We start from the raw sequence: 20,106 nt of genomic DNA, 5'->3' as shown, positions 1-20,106 counted from the left end.
CCCCCTTGACCTGTCCGTCCTCCCTGGACTGACCTATCCCCTCCCTAACTCCCCACCTACACTCACCTTTACTGGCTCCATCCCCGCCTCTTCGACCTGTCTGTTTCCTCTCCACCTATCTTCTCCTCTATCCATCTTCTATCTGCCTCCCCCTCTCTCCCTATTTATTTCAGAACCCCCTTTCCCCTCCCCCATTTCTGATGAAGGGTCTAGGCCCGAAATGTCAGCCTTTCTGCTCCTATGATGCTGCTTGGTCTGCTGTGTTCATCCAGCTCTGCACCTTGTTGTCCATGATTCAGGACGAGCAGTGTCAAACCTGAATTGGAAGGATGTGGGTTTAAGTCTCAGTCCAGAGACTGTGAAGACCACTTTTGTTTTGGACTGTGGATTTTAAAATGGTAATATATATTCCTTAAACGCAAGGACTGAGGAAGATGTTGCAGTTTTAAAAAGAAAACAGGTTGTTAGAACACTGTCTATAGTGTGTAGAACACTGTCTATAGTATGTGCAAGGTGGCCTTATTCAAGCAGACTGTAGACACATTGCCTCTGAGCATATGTCTGATGGAAGTTTTGCCCAGTGACCGACTTTTGATTGGTTTGCCAACCAGGAGCAGTTGCATGTACTCAGGAGTACTCAGCATTAAAAAATAACTTACTGATTGGTTCCTGAGTGCTTGGCTACACTTTGATGTTTGAACGATACAACAGGAGCACCCAGTCTGTGAAGAAGATAACATTTCTCAAGCAGCTAGCTACTTTCTCTCTGCAAATTCCAGTCTTGCAAGGAAAGGACAAATCCTCAACTAGTGAAAGAAAGAACAAGAATTGGTGTGTCCACAATCTTGTGTCCACCTCACAAAAAACAAAAGGAAATGAAGCAGAATATCTCATTGGTGCCTGTAGTCCAGATTGATGTTTCACTGGCCTTTTATTATTCCGTCACCAACTGTAATATTTTACATTTTGTCTGTATGACTGTATGTGGATGGTTGTATTTATTTCAAATTTTGCTTTAACGTGGTAGAATTTAAGTTGTAGATTAATCTGTTTTAAATTAATCTGTTTGCAATAAATAGCTGTTAATTACAGAAATCTGATGAGTGTTTTCTTTTAGTGGAGTTCATTAGTCAGGTAAATTAAGGACTTTGATTAAATCTTTTTACACTTGTGATGACTCAGGGATTTCTAGCACCTTACTCCAGTGACATTAAATCCTGTCAGCCATCTCAGGTGGCCTAAAAAGATTACATGGTTCCTTCAAAATGAAAGCATTTATTTGCACCAATGCTCACAGTTTTAGGGGTGAAACCCTTCCATGTTGATCAGCTCATGAGAAGTCTCAGATGTGTTCAGAGGAGTGGCTTTTTGTTGTTAAAAAGCTGTCAACATTAGAGTTCAAGCCCATCCAGGCCAATCAGCTTGCCTAAAGCAGTGCAGCCAGACTCGCTACCAACAGACCTGACCAGGGTGGGGAAACAAGACTGAACTCAAATAGGGACTTAACTCAAAAAGGTCATCCTTTAGGATTTTGTCCTTGTCTCACAGAAGCCTTTGTTGAAAAGTTATCAAAATTTGCACACAGTCTCCTCACTGAGTTGAAAATAAGTCACCAGCGCTGGAATTGCTGAGTGCTGTAGCTAACTTTTTGTTAAGTGTGAACCCTGGCAGATGTGAGAGAGTCAGTACCATTGCAGTCCTAGCAGTGCTGCATGGTAGCTATAATTATGTGACAGACATCAGTTGCACAGGGCATCTGACAGAGATGGTATCCAACCTCCTCTGTGACTGTCTTTTGCAGCGGCAACCTTACACACTCTTAGGACATGAAACACTGAGTAGCCAGTGGTGGCACATACTCTGGCAGGAGCAGCAGTGGTGATTGGGTCCAGCAGTATTGAATCACAGGTTTGTTGGTGGGGGTCACAGGAAGGTGACAGTTTAATTATTGCAAGGCAACGAGACCAGGTTTTTAAATCCTCTAACTGTCCTGGGAAACTATTCAGTTTCCGAAAGTTGAAACTCTCCGAAGTCTGATTTTAAGCAATTTTTGGGATGGTTCTGGGCAATTGTCCTTTGGAATTTTCCATTTCCAGGGCAATTCCTTCAGGCTCAGCTGCATCGAAATGATCAGATTGTGACAATCAGAACATCTGGGCCAATTTCTAAAAGGGTATGCATGTACACTGAGAACATGGTAAGAAAACATTCAGACTACACGGGGCTTGTTTGATATTCCTGCACTTCTGTTAAGGAGCCCCATTCTCAAGCAGCACATATGACAGAATTACAATTAGGTTTTATTGTCACGTGTACTCAAGTAGAGGGATACAGGAGTATAGTGAAAAGTGTACAATGTTGCCATTCACGGCACCATCTTAGGTGTAAGGTACCTAGGTACAAAATTTTAGGTAAAAAGTGTATAAAACATAACTTAAAAGTTCAACATTACAGTTCTTCTCAGTATTAAGTAGTAAATAAGAAATAAAGTTAGAAGTTCCAAATTACAGTCCTTCTTTAGCCATGGGCCTAGTGGTAACTGTAACGATATCCTTTGATTACCAATCCTCTACTGGGAACACAAATGTAAAATCAGCCATTCTGCATTTCTTCACATGTTCTGGGTTTGGCATATGTTGGTACATTTTAAATGAAAAAGTGGCTGTAGAGAATGGTTTGTGTTTGGTTTCCATTGCATTTTGGAACGGAATATAGTGCCTGTCCCATTTATTACATTTAATTAACAGTCTGTCCTACCAAATCATCCTTTTTCCACTGAGAATTTGTTCTTTCATTAATTTTGCCGACACTAAGTCAATGTCTGTGCAGCATGGTATTGATGTCTCTACAGCCCACAGAAAGTTGGGATGCTGCATTAGTTCTGAAACTTTCAGCTGATACTTGCAGCAATTTTTCCACAGTGTTTGATAAATATCCAAAGGGATGTTTTTAATGTTGCATGTTCTATTGTGCTCATGGGTTTAATTGTATCTTCAAGTTCCACCACCCATCCCAAGGTTTCCGTTTTGCAACTGTCCGGGAAAGCAGCGCTGAGGATTATGTGAAGAAGAGTTTCCCAGAAATGAATGAATATATGAGAAGGTATGATGTGCCAACAACACCAGATGGTGTGAAATACTTGAAGTAAGTGCTATTTCCTATTCCACATTATCAAACTCTTTTGTGTCTAGTTACTGAGCAGATATACGCATGCTGCAGTTTTTCGTTTCTTCCCAAATGTTAAGTTTTGATCCCATCCTGTTCCATAAAACTTCTTGTATCTCAAGTACAGCCCAGTGAATAAAATGTGTGATCAGAACTTAAACACTGGAAATCCTCAGCAAGTCAGATAGAGCCTATAAAGGGAGAAACAGGAGTTGAGATTTCAGTGACTACAATGCTTACCACATTCATGTGTTTAGTTATTTGGTGTTTTCTGGTTTGTCTTTCCACTTCAGCTACTACTTTAAGCCAATTGCAATCATATATGAGAGTCGCCTGGTGTAGTGGGTAGTGATCTCAGAGCTTCTGAAACAGGGACAGGGACAAGTTCGACTCCAGGACTTTACGGCCAAGGAAAATGCATTCAGCATGTACCCCGACAAGTTGGCTATCAACCTGTGAATCCTTCTAACACACGCCAATGGCAGACAGTAGGAGTAGGACAGATTCCTTGGTAAACCATCTGATGGAAAGAAAGTTGGAGCCCCTACCATGACTATTCATAGGTCTAGACTACATGTAAAAGGTACATGTTGCCTCAACAACTCACAACTCCTTCAGTGATGTGCAACACACCACCAGTACTAGCATACATGCTAAATTGCAAATCAGCAATGAGTGACTAAGTGAGGCAAAAAAAAATCAGCTCAGTTTATTTTCCTACTGGATCTATTCTTCACAGCCCCCGAAAGTTATGATGATGTTTGCCCTTGCTTGAGAGTCTAGAACACAAGGGCACAATCTCACGCCAATCATTTAGGACCAACGTGAGGAGAGATTATTTCACTCCGAGAATTGTGGATCTTGGGAATTCTGTACCCCAGAGGGCTATGCATACTCCAACTGCTGACTAAATTTAAAGCTGGGATAGGTTCAGAATCTAAGTACATGCAGGAGAGCAGAATTGAAGCCCAAGACTAGCTGCGATTGTATTAAATGACAGAATAGGTTCAATGGACCATTTGGTCCGATCCTGCTCCCATTTCTTGTGCCCGTGAGTCAGACAAGCTGAGCCAGCAAGCAACTAAAATGTTTTGAATGCACTCCATTTTCCTCAGCCACCCCATTTACATAATTAATCATTACTGCTTTTGCATATGCGGAGGAGCTGGTTTATGAGGCTGAGAGGCGGGACAATTAGAATGGAGTTTGGATGCAATTTAAAAGAGAGGCAGCTATTTGAAAGGTTGCAGAAGGGAGCAAAAATACCATACTTTTCAAAACGCTTTACAACCCTCTTGCTTTTGTTTAAGCAGGGACTCAAAAATTCAACTTAACAAATGCACAGGTCTGATACAGAATGTGGAAAAACAAAGATCAGAAGGAAGTTAGGGAATTTTTTTTTACTACGTAGCAATCTGTTATGATCTTGAAGACAGCATATGCTGATTCTATATTAATTTTTCAAAAATAACCTGAATATTTTCTTCAGTGAGAGAAATATGCAGGGCTTTGTGGAAAGAGCGTGCAAGTGAAGCTTATTGGACAGCTGTTGCAAAGAGCTGACAGGCAAGATAGGCTGAATGGCTGCCTTCTATGTCATGTCATTCTATAATTTTATGAGCCCCAATTTTTTTTTTAATGACTGATAGTTGACATTATGTTGCATGTGGGAGGGCATTCTAGGGTACCCATCCAAAATAGCAGCAGTGTGTATATTAAATATGTGGATTTAAAGAGAAAGTAGGTGATGTGACCTTGCGTCACTGGTCATTTTAAGAGTGGCAAACAGTTGGGAAGGAACCTGTTTCAACCTGCAGAACATCTTGTGCGCTGCTTCCATTGTGAATCAGAGCCTACTAACCCAGAGTTCCACAGACTTGCTTATGTGCATGGGTAGGTTACAATGGCGTAAGCTGAAAATTTACATGTTGTAAATTTATGAGCAAAAATATTGCAATGCAAAAAAATCTATGACACGAAACCTTTCCAGTTGCTAAGTAACCCCTGGAAAAAAAAGTTTCAAAAACATCAGAAACACAAACGTCATGACTGCATTTTTCTTTGAATTATTTTTATCTTTAATTCTGCACCTATCAAATGCGGTCATAAGTGAAATCAATGCACTGTAGTGTAACAGTTGGGAAATTTTTATCTAATTTCTCATTAGCATATTTCCATAATATACTGAAATTTTTTGATGAGCTATTACTTTTGTATTCTTTGTAACTCAGGATAAAGTGCGACAATGGTGACTGTCCAAAATTTAAGTGATCAATAGAGATGGCTATCCTGGGGCTTCCAACCCGATCCTGCTGCCCTTTGCGCCATTTCCTCCCTCACCCCTCTCTTCCACAAAGCCTAAGATTTTTCACTGTAAATTTAAGTACTTTGTCAGAGCCCAGTTAACTCATATCACAGATCAGGGTTCAGACCAGAGACTTAGCGTCGCAAGATATGGTAGTGTAGGGATGAAGATTGAGGGAAAGGATAGCGGTGCCCATTTCAACATTCAACCAGAAACAGGCAAAGGTCATGTCACTGTGTGGAAGTAGTCATTCAGCTGACTTAGTGCCATTTTTCTATCTATCTATTAGCACTCACACAGCTGCTCTCTTAACCCACTCACAAACCTCAATGCCCCAAGCGGAAATCTGGCCAATTAAAGAAACCATTATTCTAGTCAGTAAATTGTGGAAGCAGATTTGGCATTCATTTGTGACTTCAATTTCTTGAGGCTCAAAATCCTCAAATTCATCTCTTTGCTGCTGTGAGCATATAGTCTCTCCCACTTAAGCTGTTAGTGAACATTTGACCATTTGCATTTCATGCCATTTCAAGTTTCTTTAACAATTCTACTATTCTAATTAAATGAGGTGCAACGTCCAACCTGATGGAATCATCTCTCACTCCATCTGTCTACACTCAACATTTGATATTGGCTTGTACCCAAGTGTCTAGTGTGGGATTTGAACCTGCAGCTTTTTGTTCAGAGGCAGAAGTGATAACACAGAGCCAAGGCTCTCTCAGTTTAAGTCATTCAGCTGTTTTTTTTTCCCTGTGCTGAAGCACAACATTAAATATTGATTATATGATTTGGTGGAAGGTCGTACCAGAACCTGGCTGAAGATCTGAATAAACACAATCAAGTGTTTTCCTAACACTACAGATTAATGTTGGTTCAAGTGCAATAACGTGATACATTTTTCAATATTTTAGCTTCAACCTATGGTTTTAGAGATAATATGAATTATTGACTTTTGATTGTGTTGATTGAAAAGGTGACATTTCATTTTGCATTGAAACTGTTTATTGAATCAGATGAGTAATCATATCTAGAAGTAGGTGTTGCGCTCGAGAGAAATGTGATTTTGATAAAAACAATTGCTGGAGGATCAGGTTTAGTGCCTCCCTAAGACTGCGTCTATTTCAAATTAATTGACTATATATTACTGTCAATTAATCGTTTTATTCAATGATTTCAATTCTTCAATGCACATGCCAAATTAATTTGGGATGTGAGTTTTGTGCTGAAGAGGTTCCATTGAGACATAAAGAGTAATGTTGGATTAATATTTAGAGAAGAGTGTGCAAGGCTTTGGGAGAAGGTGGGGTCGGGGTCTTTCCGTGGGGGTGGTGGCACTAAGTTAATTACTCCTTCAAAAGAGCCAGCACTGACATGGCAGAAAGAATTCTAATGGTTCAATGAATTCATTAACAAATGACAGTAAAAATATACTGCTGAGAAGTCATTTCTATAAAATTCAAGAATATGTGCAACAGAATGGTAGATGCAAATTTCAAACCAGTTCCATGGTTGACTAAAGATGTAACTTCTGAACCTAGGAATGATCCTCAAAGACTCGATGCTTTTATAATGGACAAAGCACTGTTAGATTATGAAGTCTCAATTGATGCTGATTGCAAGTTATTAACCGTTGGAAAACCTTTTGCAATTGAAGGTATGCCTTTCTTTATAAATTTTCATGATGTTTTGTAGATATTCTCCCTTTGTTCAAGATAGGTCACATTTGCAAGAAGAAAAGGGGATGAATGCATTTAAGGTTTAAAAATTCTTTTCAAATTGATCAAAGATAATTCAATGCATTTTTTAAAATTGATTCTTGGAAAAACATGTCAACAAGAGAAGGTTAGCTAATTAACACCAGATAAAGAGTTGGGATAAAGGGGACATTTTCAGAATAGCGACCTGCAGCTATTGGACTGCCATGGAGATCAGTGCTGGGACCACAGTTATTTACAATATAGGTTAACAACTCGAATGTATTAGGTGGGCAAGAAAGTGGTGGGGATTACATAGAGTTTGCAGAGGGATACAAGACAAGTTAAGCAAGTAGGCAAAAAACCTTGGCAGATGGAATATAATGCGAGGCAGAACACTTTGACAAGAACAGAGGAGCTGAATATTATCTAAATGGAGAAAAAAATACAGAAATCTACAGCAGATGGATGTGGGAATCCTCATGCACAAAGCGCAAAAAGTTAGCATTCCAACTTTAGTGGGTAACAGGAAAGGCAAAGGGAATGTTGGCCTTTATTTCAAATGGAATGGAGTATACAAGTAACTGTAACTAGTCAGACCACAGTTAGAATACTGTGAATGGTTTTGGGGCCCTTATCTAAGGAAAGACATACTGACATGGAGGCTATCCAGACAGAGTTCACTAGGCTGATACCAGGAATGAAGGAGAGGTTTTGTAGGTTGGGCCACTACTGATTTGAGTTTCCATGAATGAGAAGCAACGTTATTGAAACAAAGTTCTTTGAGGACTCCATAGGGTAGGTGTCAGAATGTTGTTCCCCCATGTGGGAGAATGTAGGACGAGAGGGCATAAACTCAGAATAAGCGGTTACACATTTGAGACAAATATGACGAATTTCTGGTTGCAGATGGTAGCAAATCTGTGGAATTCTTTCCTGCAATGTGCTGTTGAGGCTTGGTCATTAAGTATATTCTAGGCTGAGATTGATTCCCTTAATGATTCAAAATCTATGGTAACAGGGAAAGGCAGAAATTTAAAGTTGAGGAATATCAGGTCAGTCATGTCTCATTGAATAGCGGAGCAGTCTCGATGGGCTGAATGCCCTACTTTTGATCCTCCATCTTGTTGCTAATAATGATCTGTGTTAACTGAGTGATTGATAGGCCAACAGTTTGACTGAGAGACACAAAGAAAACTAAAATATCAACTTTGTGCCAAGCTAGATGCCTGATTAGCAGCTGGAAGGAACATATGAATGGAGGACCCCAAGTCAGGCAGCTTTACCTGGAAGAGCAGGCATTACCTGGAGATAATGAGCAGAAAGGCCTCTATACAGGCAGTCTGCAGCACCTAGAGGAGCAGATGAGCAATAGGGCACCAGGAATGGTAATGATTGTCACAAGGTCAGCCAGCTGAACAACATAGAACATGAGATCCCGGATCAGGGCTGTTAATCTGGATATATCAGGGACCCATGGCTGATAGATAAAAAGGTCAATGTGAGAGATACTGACACTCTAGTACTGCCTCATTCTAGTAGATACTAAAGTCAAGGACTATTAATGTGTAAATAAAGGGTGACTTGGTGACGGATACTGGCCTTTTGGAGTTATCTCAGTGGCGATGAGAGAAAAGCACAACCCTGAAGAAACTTGCTGGCAACATTCGTCTTTGAGTTGGAGTAACCATTTTTTACATCACGTCTTCGTTTGGAAAGCTTCACTCCTTCGACCCTGCTGAAGACTGGGCCCAGAATGTGGAAAGAGTGGATTATTTTTTCCGGGCAGACAACATTGTGGCAGATGAAAAACATAACTCTCCTAAGTAATTCTCCTGACAGCCTGTGGAGCTGCAGCTTTTTTTGTCATTAAGAGCCTAATGTTCCCTGAGGCACTAGATACTAAAACCCATTAAGAATTGACGGATATAGTTTAAGGAACATTACGGCCCCAAACCTCCTGCAATTGTGAGACACTATTGGTTTTAGTCAGCAATTCGAGAACCAGGGGAATCCAGGTTGGGATTTTTGACTCGGTTAAGACTACTGACAGAAGATTCTTGTTTAACCTTCAATGAGATGCTCACAGACCATCTGGTATACCCATATTAACGATGTAACTATGCAAAAACACCTATAAGCTGAAGGTAATGATACTGGCTTTATCATTGGAAAATGCAGCATGTGAAACAGGAGTTGTAGGGCATTCTGATGGAAGTGGACACTTGCCAGTTCGACTGAGCTCGGAGAATACCACTTGTGTGAAAGCAATTGCATAGCCTCACTCAGGACATATCCTGAACAGAGGGACTCTAGATCAGCCCACAGCAAAACCTCAAAACAAAGCCAAGCCTCGGCCAAATAGTTAAAATTATCTTCAGGAATCAGGAGGGCAAGCCATTGTAGCTGTTGCCAGTATACAGAATGGAGACATCAACGAGAGTCCTGCTCGATCTCAATTGAGTAAGATAATCATAGGCCAGTATCCAGGAGAGTTCATACCCTGGAAAGTCCACCTACATCTGGTTTGGAAAAATTAAATTGCTTAGCAACATCAAAATCAGAACCATTCAAGTTAAACATCTGGTTAAATGATCATCCAGTTCTAAAGAAGGTCAACACCAGTTTGGCCATGTAAGTAATCACAGAACTGGGTTTTAAATAAAATTTGCTCTGGACTCCAGCCTTAAACTTTGTGCAAGATTCAGCTCGCCTGAGAACCAACACTGGGGAACCTTTGCAGATTAAGGGTCGACGTCGGTTCCAGTCTTTTATGAAAAGCGGCTGGTTCAGTTCCCAGTGGTTGTAATAAAAGGCTGGGCCCAAGCTTGATGGGGCGAAATTGGATGCGAGAGATTCACCAAGATAGGCTCAATATTTTTCCATCATAAAATGTCTGTCTTAAATACCTGGAAGCTTTCCAGGAAGGTCCGGGGACTATCAGAGGAGCCAAGGCCATCTTGCATGTTGACCAGGAAGCAATTCCATGATTCCACAAGGCCCGCCCAATGCCAATTGCCTTATGGGCAAAAAGTAGAGGCAGAAATCAGAAGGCTGGAAAGCGAAGGAATCATCAAACCAGTCCAATTCATGGAATGGGCAGCATTTGATGTACCGATTTTGAAGCCTTACAGATCGGTTCGTCTTTGTGGGGATTTTAAATAAAAATGGTAAACTGCTTTTCATAGCTAGATAAATATCCATTCCCTTAAATAGAGGATTTGTATGCAGTAATGTCAGGGGGAGCTGTCCTTCACAAAGCTGGACGTGATCCAATGCTTACTTGCAATTGTGCTCAGACCAGGATTCCCAAAAGTATGCTACAATTAATACCTATAAGAGCTGTGCCAATACACAAGACTGCCATCTGGGGTATTGTCAGTCTGTTCAGTTTTTCAGTGGACAATGGAGAACGTTTTCGCAAAGGAAAACTAATAAGGTACACAGGGAGATCTTGGATATGGTCCTAAGGCAATTTTCCAAGGCAAGCATACACCTAAGAAGGGAAAAATGTGTATTCCAGGCATCCCAAGTGACCTATTTTGGTACACAGTTGACAAGACCAGGTTATACCCGTTGCAAGCTAATGTGAAGGTGATCAAAGGTGCCCCAGTTCCCATGTCTGTCAGAAAGCGTAGATCATTTCTTGGGCTGTTAAATTATTATGTAAAGTTTATACATGACTTGGCATCCATCCTGGCACCTTTGCATCAACTCCTAAAAAAGGGGCTGTCTTGGAAATGGTTGTATAGACAAGCCTAGCTGATAATGAAGTAAAGAAACAGCTGTCATCCTGTAAGGTGTTGGCATATTATGATCCCAAGAAAGATTGGCGCACTGACCTCTACATCGCCGAAGCCAGATGCCAACTCTCCGACACCTCCTCCTACACCTCCTCCTATCACCCCCTTGATCATGACCCCACCCCCAACCACCAAACCATCATCTCCCAAACCATCCACAACCTCATCACTTCAGGTGACCTCCCACCCACAGCCTCCAACCTCATCGTTCCCCAACCCCGCACCGCCCGCTTCTATCTCCTTCCCAAAATCCACAAACCTGACTGCCCTGGTCGACCCATTGCCTCCGCCTGCTCCTGCCCCACCAAACTTATCTCCAACTATCTGGACTCCATTTTCTCCTCCTCGGTCCAGGGACTCCCTACCTACATCTGTGACACCACCCACGCCCTCCACCTCCTCCAGAACTTCCAATTCCCCGGTCCCCAACACCTCATCTTTACCATGGACATCCAGTCCCTATACACTTGCATTCCCCATACAGATGGCCTAAAGGCCCTCCGCTTCTTCCTGTCCAGCAGGCCCGACCAGTCCCCTTCCACTGACACCCTCATCCGCTTAGCCGAATTCGTCCTCACCCTCAACAAATTCTCTTTCAATTCCTCCCACTTCCTACAGACAAAGAGGATGGCCATGGGTACCCGCATGGGCCCAAGCTATAAACCGGCTCTAAACCCCACCTCTTCCTCCATTACATTGATGACTGTATCGGCGCCGCCTCGTGCTCTCACGAGGAGCTCGAACAGTTCATCCACTTCACCAACACCTTCCACCCCAACCTTAAGTTCACCTGGACCATCTCTAATACCTCTCTCTCCTTCCTGGACCTCTCTGTCTCCATCTCCGGCAACCACCTAGAAACCGATATCCATTTCAAGCCCACCGACTCCCACAGCTACCTAGAATACACCTCCTCCCACCCACCTTCCTGCAAAAATGCCATCCCCTATTCCCAATTCCTTTGCCTCCGCCGCATCTGCTCCCAGGCTGAGGCATTCCACTCCTGTACATCTCAGATGTCCTCGTTTTTCAAGGACCGCAACTTCCCCCCCTCAGTGGTCGAGAACGCCTTTGACCGTGTCTCCCGCATTTCCCGCAACTCATCCCTCACATCCCCTCCCTGCAATAACAACCAAAACAGAATCCCCCTCATCCTCACGTACCACCCCACCAACCTCCGGATCCAATGCATCATTCTCCGACACTTCCGCCATCTGCAATCTGACCCCACCACCAAAGACATTTTTCCCTCCCCACCCTTATCTGCCTTCCGGAGGGACCACTCTCTCCGTGACTCCCTTGTCCGCTTCACACTCCCCTCCAGCCCCACCTCACCAGGCACTTTTCCCTGCAACCGCAGGAAGTGCTACACCTGCCCCTACACCTCCCCCCTCACCCCCATCCCAGGCCCCAAGAAGACTTTCCACGTCATGCAGATGTTCACCTGCACATCTGCTAATGTGGTATACTGCATCCACTGTACCCGTTGTGGCCTCCTCTACATCGGGGAAACCAAGCGGAGGCTTGGGGACCGCTTTGCAGAACACCTACGCTCAGTTCGCACTAAACAACTGCACCTCCCAGTCATGAACCATTTCAACTCCCCCTCCCATTCCTCAGATGACATGTCCATCCTGGGCCTCCTGCAATGCCACAATGATGCTACCCGAAGGTTGCAGGAACAGCAACTCATATTCCACTTGGGAACTCTGCAGCCCAGTGGTATCAATGTGGACTTCACAAGCTTCAAAATCTCCCCTCCCCCTACCGCATCCCAAAACCAGTCCAGCTCATCCCCACCTCCCTAACCTGTCCTTCCTCCCACCTATCCCCTCTTCCTACCTCAAGCCCCACCCCCATCCCGCCCCCTTGACCTGTCCGTCCTCCCTGGACTGACCTATCTCCTCCCTACCTCCCCACCTACACTCACCTTTACAGGCTCCATCCCCACCTCTTTGACCAGTCTGTCTTCTCTCCACCTATCTTCTCCTGGATCCACCTTCTATCCGCCTCCCCCTGTCTCCCTATTTATTTCAGAACCCCTTTCCCCTTCCCCATTTCTGAAGAAGGGTCTAGGCCCGAAACGTCAGCCTTCCTGCTCCTCTGATGCTGCTTGGCCTGCTGTGTTCAACCAGCTCTACACCTTGTTATCTCAGATTCTCCAGCATCTGCAGTTCCTACTATCTCTGGTATTGACATGTGATGCCTCCCCATACAGCATCGGGTTGGAATTAGCTCAACGGTGGCCGAATGGAGTGGAATGCCCAAATAGCATGTGCATCCAGGACTTTGGCTAATGCAGAACATAAATATGCCCAGATAGAGAAAGAAGGATTAGCGTTCATATTTTGAATCAGGACTTTTAACCAATAACTTTATGGACAAAAATTTGTGATAATCATGGGCCACAAACCCCTACTTAGTCTGCTGAAAGAGGACAAGGCAGTGCCACCCATTGCTTCAGGCCTCATTCAGTGGTGGACATAATTCAAGTTAGAACACCATTCAGGGGGCCAAGTAGTGCATGCAGATGCATTGAGCCACCGTCCATTAGCAGACACCGTTGATGGTACCTGCAATGGAAGAGCCAGTAATGATGTTAAATTTTACGTGCTCCCAGTAACAGCTGACAATATCAGACTTTGGACACAGTCATTTCAAAACTGAAACAACTGGTATTAACGGGGGAAACTGAAGAGCCATCCAAATTAGAATTGAAACCTTTTTGGACCCAGAGGGAACAGCTCACTATAGAGAATGGTACATTGTAATGGGAAGCGAGAGTGAATGTCCCAAGCAAAGGTCACCACCAAATAATGGCTGAACTCCAACAGGGCCATCCAAGCTATCTCCAAAATGAACATGTTGGCAAGAAGTTATGTCTGGTGGCCAGGCTTGGATACAGACATAGCTGCATTGGTGGGGCAGTTCCCAGACTGCCAACAAGGACAAAACTTCCCACCAGCAGCTCCCCCACAGCCGTGGGAATGGCTGGGTAAACCTTGGACTCTCATATGTCAACGGTGCAGGTCCTTTTGTTGGTTCAATGCTCTCAGTCATTGTAGATGCCCATTCAAAGTGGTTGGACATGCATATGGTCCATTCATCAAACACGGGGACAATGATAGACAAACTGTGCACATCATTTTCAATACCTGGAGTCCCGTAACAGTTGGTCACCAATCATCAGCCATCGTTTACCAGCAGGATATTTGGCTATTTCTTGAGGTCAAATGGAATTCAGCATACAAGGACAGCCCCATACTTCCATTATCCAATGGCCTGCCAGAAAGAGCAGTTCAAACTTTGAAGTCTGGCTTGAAGAAGCAGCCAACATCCTTTCTAGGTACCAGGCTGTCACAGTTCTTATTCGATTATAGGACCACTCCACATGCAACTACAGGGATTGCACCAGCAGAGGTGCTAATGGAGAGGAGACTCCGCACCAGGCTAAGTCTGATCTTCCCCAACCTGGAGTGGAGGGATGAAATGGCAAGAACGCCAAAGCTGGACACAAGATTCCGCCAAGTAGAGGATACAGTTTGGCACGGGGGATGATGTTTGGTGTAAAAATCACGGAAATGGCCGTGCATAGGTAAAAGGCATGGTCAATGCAAGGTCAGGAGCAGTGATGCATAAAGTTTGGTTAGGTGCAACTGTCCTGAATAAGGAAGTGGACCATATGAAATCCACAAATTTGTAAACGGTGCAGAGTGTGAAACATGCCCTGCCCCTTGGAACACTTGGAAATGCTACTGGAATCTGTGGATTCTCTCTCTCTGTCAAGCTTTGTCAAGTCTTCTGAATCAGAGACGGACATGACAGAAGTAGCTGCTTTGATCCCTTTGCTGCCAGAAGAGAGTGACATTCACGGAGGCACTCTTGGTGCAAGACACAAGCTCCAGTGTGTTACATGCCACCCATATCAGATGCCAAGTCAGAGGAACCTGGCCTGGTGCCAAAACACCCTAGAGGCTCAGAAAAAGTACCAGCCAATGCCCACAGACTTGGTTGGGGGGATAGTGGGGACTGGGGCGTGCAGGTTTTGGGGGTGGGGAGGCAGAGGAATGTAGTGATTGTAACAAGGTCAGCTAGGTGAACCTCATACAATAAGAGTTCCCTGATTGGATGACATTAACAGCCCCAAACAGTAAGTCCTGGCTGACATATAAAAATTGAGTGCCAGAAATACTGACACTGTGGTACCTAACTCAGAATGAGACAGTACTAAAGTTGGGGACTGTTCATGTGTAAATAAAGGGAGACTTGATGACAGGGTACTGGCCTCAATGGGGTTATTTCAGACTCAGTTAGAAAGAAATGCTGAAATCCCAGGACCTCATGAGAAAGTCTTGAGTTGATTAATGAGTTACTGCTTTCAGCAGACTGTATATTAATTGGATTTATCAATACTAGTACGTTCCATCAATAATTGTATGGTTTATTATGTGGGCCAAGTAAAATGAAATTAATATCAGTGAAGTAAAGTTAAGGCATGACATGGCAATTCAGTTGTGAGGAAAGTGTGCCCTGTAGAACAGGAGAATGCATGGAAGCCTCAAGTGACGGTGTCAATAACATCTGCAGGAAGTGTCACCCTCCACAGAAACTTGAGCTCAGGGTTTTAGAGTTTGTATAGGGCCTGGAGTGATTGCCTTGCATTGGTAAGGCAGAGAGTTATGTCATAGCACTTTCAGAGAGGTGGTCAGACCACAGCCTAAGAACATGAAGGAAGACAGAGAACGGGTGACCACCAAGCAGTACAAGAGAACTGGGCTGGCAGTACAGATGCATTTGGGACTCTGCTCACAAATTGATTTTCCATTTCTTTACTGGTTAGGACATTTGTTCCTCTGAGGAGTACAATTAGAGCATAGTCATGGCACTACAGGCATCTTAGCTAAAAGGGCAGAGAAAGAGGGGAATAACAGTCGTTATAGGGAATTATTCATCAAGGGAACAGATGTGTTTCTCTGACTGTACATATGACTTTACAATGGTGTATTGCCTCCCTGATGCCAGGGTCAAGGATGTCATTAAGGGGCTGCAGGATATTCTTCTAGGGGAGGCGGAACAGCCAGAGGTCATGGCCCAGGTTGGAATCAATGACTTAGGTAAGAAAGAGGATGAGATCCTGAAAGCAGATTTTACAGAACTATGAAGGAGGTTGAAGTGTAGGATCTCTAAAACAGTAATCTCAGAATTATTTCTGGTCCCACATACTTGTTAGCATTGAAATAGCAGAATTGAGCAATTGAACGTGTGGCTTGAAAGCAGGTGTAGGAGACTAGGCACTAAATTTATGAGGCATTGGGACTGGTTCAGAGGTAGGTGAAATCTGTACAAGTCATGTGGTCTACTGCTAAACAGGGCTGGGATAAGTATTCTTGCAGGGGAGATTTTCTAATGCTGTTGGGACGGTTCATTCTAGACTGGCAAGGGGTATGACTGACAAATTCAGGAGTAGGGAACAGAAGACAGAAAATTAGCAAGTGATCTGTGGCATCAAACTTGAAAAAAAGCATGTAACTACAAAGCTGAGTGGCAAGTCATCTGATGGGTCAGAATATATAGAACAGCAGGGAATAACTTTAAATTTAATTAGGAGAAAGAAATTAAGAGTATGAGAGAAAAGTAGCTAGAAATGTAAAATGGATAGCAAGAGTTTCTACAGGTATTTAAAAAGGGAAATAAATAAATAACAAATAATGGTCTTCTAGGGAAGAGTGAGAATGGGGAGTTAAGGGTACATAATAGGAAATGATGGATGAAATGAGCAAATATTTTGCTTCAGTCGTCACCATAGAGGATACAAGAAATATTCCAGTAATAACTAAATCGTGAGGTGACAGGAAGAGAGGAACTTCACGAAATTTCATCGTCACAAGGGAAGCGGTACTGGGAAAACTGATGGAGCTGAGAGATGACAAGTGGTAGATGCACTGGAATTAATTTTCCAAAATTCACTCAATTCTGGAAATATTCTATGTTGAAAAGTAGCTAATAAAGCTCCTCAATTCAAGAGGGTAGGAGATGGAAAACAGCAAACTTGAGGGCAGTTAGTTTGGTGTCTTATCACGGGGAAGGGTATTCGAATCGATTAAGGAGGTGATAGCTAGGTACTTACAAAAACTCTAGGTAATAGGAAGGGGTCAGCGTGGTATTGTGAAAGGGAAATCATGTTGAACCAATTTATTGGATTTCGAGAAAAGTATTTGAGAGGTGCGAAGATTGGCCAACTGGCAGAACACAGTATTTGCATCATTGCGTCTTTTTCTAATAGCACAGTGTGAAGTATGGAGTCCTATAGGGGTCTGTGCTGGGCATCTGCTATTTACAATTTATATCAATCACTTAAATGAGGAGAGAAACGGCATGTAGCTAAATTGACAGATGATACACAGATGGGTTGGAAATTGTATTGTGAAGAGGTGGGAAGGAGGATGCAGGTGGAGTTAATATCCATAGCCTGGCAGGTTGAGTATAATGTGGGAGAAAGTAAAGTATCTAACTTTTTTTTTGTATTCTTTCAGCCAAAGTGTTATATAAAACAGAAAATGACTGCAGAATTCTGAGGTGCACAGGGATCTAGGTACTTTAGTGCAAGAGTCACAAAAATTTCAGTATACAGGTGCAGCACGTAATTGAAGAAGACCAGTAATATGCAATCCTTTATTGCACGAGGAATTGAACAGATGTTGCAGATGCTATGCTTCAGTTGTACAGCATATTGGTGAGACAACATCACACATATTGTATTCAGTTTTGGTCTCCTTAAATAAGGAGTGATGTAAATATGTTGCAGGCACTTCAGAGGAGATTTATTATATCAATACCTGGAATAATTGGATTGTCTTATGGGGAAAAGTTGGACAGACATGGCACGGTGGCTCAGTGGTTAGCAGTGCTGCCTCACAGCGCCAGGGACCGAGTTCAGTCCTACCCTTGGGTGACTGTGTGGAGTTTGCACATTCTCCCCGTGCCTGTGTGGGTTTCTGCTGGGTGCTCCAGCATCCTCTCACAGTCCAAAGATGTGCATGTTAGCTGGATTGGCTGTGCTAAATTGCCCCATAGTTTTCAGGGATGTGCAGGTTATGTGCGTTAGCCATGGGGAATACAGGGATAGGGTAACGGGATAGGTCTGGGTGGGATGCCATTCGGAGGGTCCGTGTGGACCTGTTGGGCCAATTGGCCTGTTTCCACACTGTAGGGATTCTAAGGCTTGCTTCCACTGGAGTTTAGAAGAATCAAGGATGACTTCATTGAAGTATTGAAAGATATGAATTGTATTGACAAGATGGACATGGAAAAGATATTTTCTCTTATGGTGTGTGCAGACCAGGGGGAGCTATTTTAAAGTTAGTGATTGCTGTATTAGGACAGAGCTGAGGAGAAATTCTGTTCAGACTGTCGTGTGACTTTGAAACTGTCTGCCTCAGAAAGGGATGGAAGGGAATCATAGAATATTTTTAAGGCAGAGGCAGGTGGATTTATTTACCTAATAAGAATCTAAGGTTATCAGGGGTAAATGGGAATGTGGAATTCAAAATGCAAACAGATCACACATGATCTTGTTAAATGGCAGAGTGAGCTTAAGGGGCCAAATGGTCTACATCTGTATTAATTTCTTTGTTCACCTTTGCTTTGTCTGTTTTTCCAAGTCATATAAACAAAATGTACAACTCAAGAATTTGGCAAGGTTGAAAGGTATATGTAAATTCAAGGAGTGCAGCAAATACAGCCTAAGAGCTGAGGGAATGTATGGACATGTGGCAACTTGATATTGTTGCTATAAGGGACACTTGGCCTAAAGAGGGGTAAAAATGGCAGCTTAACATTCCTGGATATTGAGTTTTTAGGCAGGATAGAGAAGGGGATTAATAATAGATGTGGGTGTAGCATTATTCATTAAGGAATAGATTAAAGCTGTGAAGAAGCTAAGTAAATCACAAAATCAAGCCATATGGGTTAAAGTCAGAAAGAAAGGTGCCGCTGAACTGCTAGGGTCTACTATAGATCCCTAAATAATGGATGGGAGATAGAAGAGCAAATATGTTGGCAACTTTCGGTATGCAAAAACAATACAGCAATAATGGTTGAAAGACTGCCCAAATATTAATGGAGATAACAAACAGCATGAAAGGCACAGAGGAAACAAAATTTCTGAACAGCATTCAAGAGAACTTTTTAAGTCAGCAAACGTATCCAATAAGAGAGGTAGCACAATTCTAGATTTAGTCTTCGGATATGAGGCTAGACAAGTGGATGAAGTAGCAATGTGACTCCTTTATGGAAATAGTGACAATTGATATTTAGATTTAGCATCATTATGGAAAAGGGCAAAGATGGAATAGGAGCAAGAGTTCTAAAATCTGAATATCAATTGTACAAGTCCAGAAGTGATTTAGTGAAGATCGACTGGATGGAGCTACTTGAAGGAAAATCAGTAGGAAGCAATCAAAAGTGTGATTCTATAGGCACACATTGTAGGCATATCACCACAAAGTAAAATCCTGGCACTGCCAAGTCTAGCATCTTCTGGCTATCCAGAAGCATACAGGGCTAAAACAAAGCAGGTAAAGTATATAATGATCACAAACAAAAAATTGGATATTGTAAATAGCCTAGACGAATATAGAAAGTAAAGGAATGAAGTAAAAAAGGAAATCATTAGTAAAGCAGAAAAAAGGATTTGAAATAACGTTAACTGGTAAAATTAAGGGAAACATAAAAGATACTTGCCAGTATATTAAGAGCAGGAGGATAACTAAGGGAAGCATAGGACCTAACAGATTTGCATGAAAACTTGCTTGTGGATGTATAATATGTGGGCAGGTCTCTTAATAAATATCTTCTCTGTCTTCATAAAAAAGAGGGATAATACAGACAATCTAATTAAAAAGGAGTGTGAAACATTAGATACAATAAACAGGATGAGAGAAAGTAGGGAGGAATTTTCATCCTTGAACATGGATAAATCACCAGAGCAATGTGTATTGTGTTGTTAGCTGTCAAAGAAAGCAATGACGAAAATAAAAGCAACATATTAGAGAATGGAACGCCTGAGAACATTGTTTGAAAAAGGTGTCTACGTGGCACCGGTCAGGAGTGTGATGGAATACTCCTTGCTTGCCTGAAT

The 20,106-nt window shown here is 42.7% G+C and overlaps 1 protein-coding gene across 1 annotated transcript in view; it reads left to right on the top strand.

Annotated features, from left to right (window-relative positions):
* The window catches only part of grin3a (glutamate receptor, ionotropic, N-methyl-D-aspartate 3A), a 137,457-nt gene that overhangs the window by 85,063 nt on the left and 32,288 nt on the right, over window positions 1–20,106 (top strand). The window contains exons 4-5 of the mRNA XM_048595114.1: window positions 2,999–3,144; window positions 7,009–7,124. Coding sequence (XP_048451071.1) covers window positions 2,999–3,144; window positions 7,009–7,124 — 262 coding nt within the window. The remainder of the gene's footprint in view (window positions 1–2,998; window positions 3,145–7,008; window positions 7,125–20,106) is intronic.

Source organism: Rhincodon typus, chromosome 3 (assembly GCF_021869965.1).
Source record: "Rhincodon typus isolate 14 chromosome 3, sRhiTyp1.1, whole genome shotgun sequence".
NCBI lineage: Eukaryota > Metazoa > Chordata > Chondrichthyes > Orectolobiformes > Rhincodontidae > Rhincodon > Rhincodon typus.
Note: the sequence above shows the minus strand (reverse complement) of the source record. Positions and strands in the feature narration are given on the sequence as shown.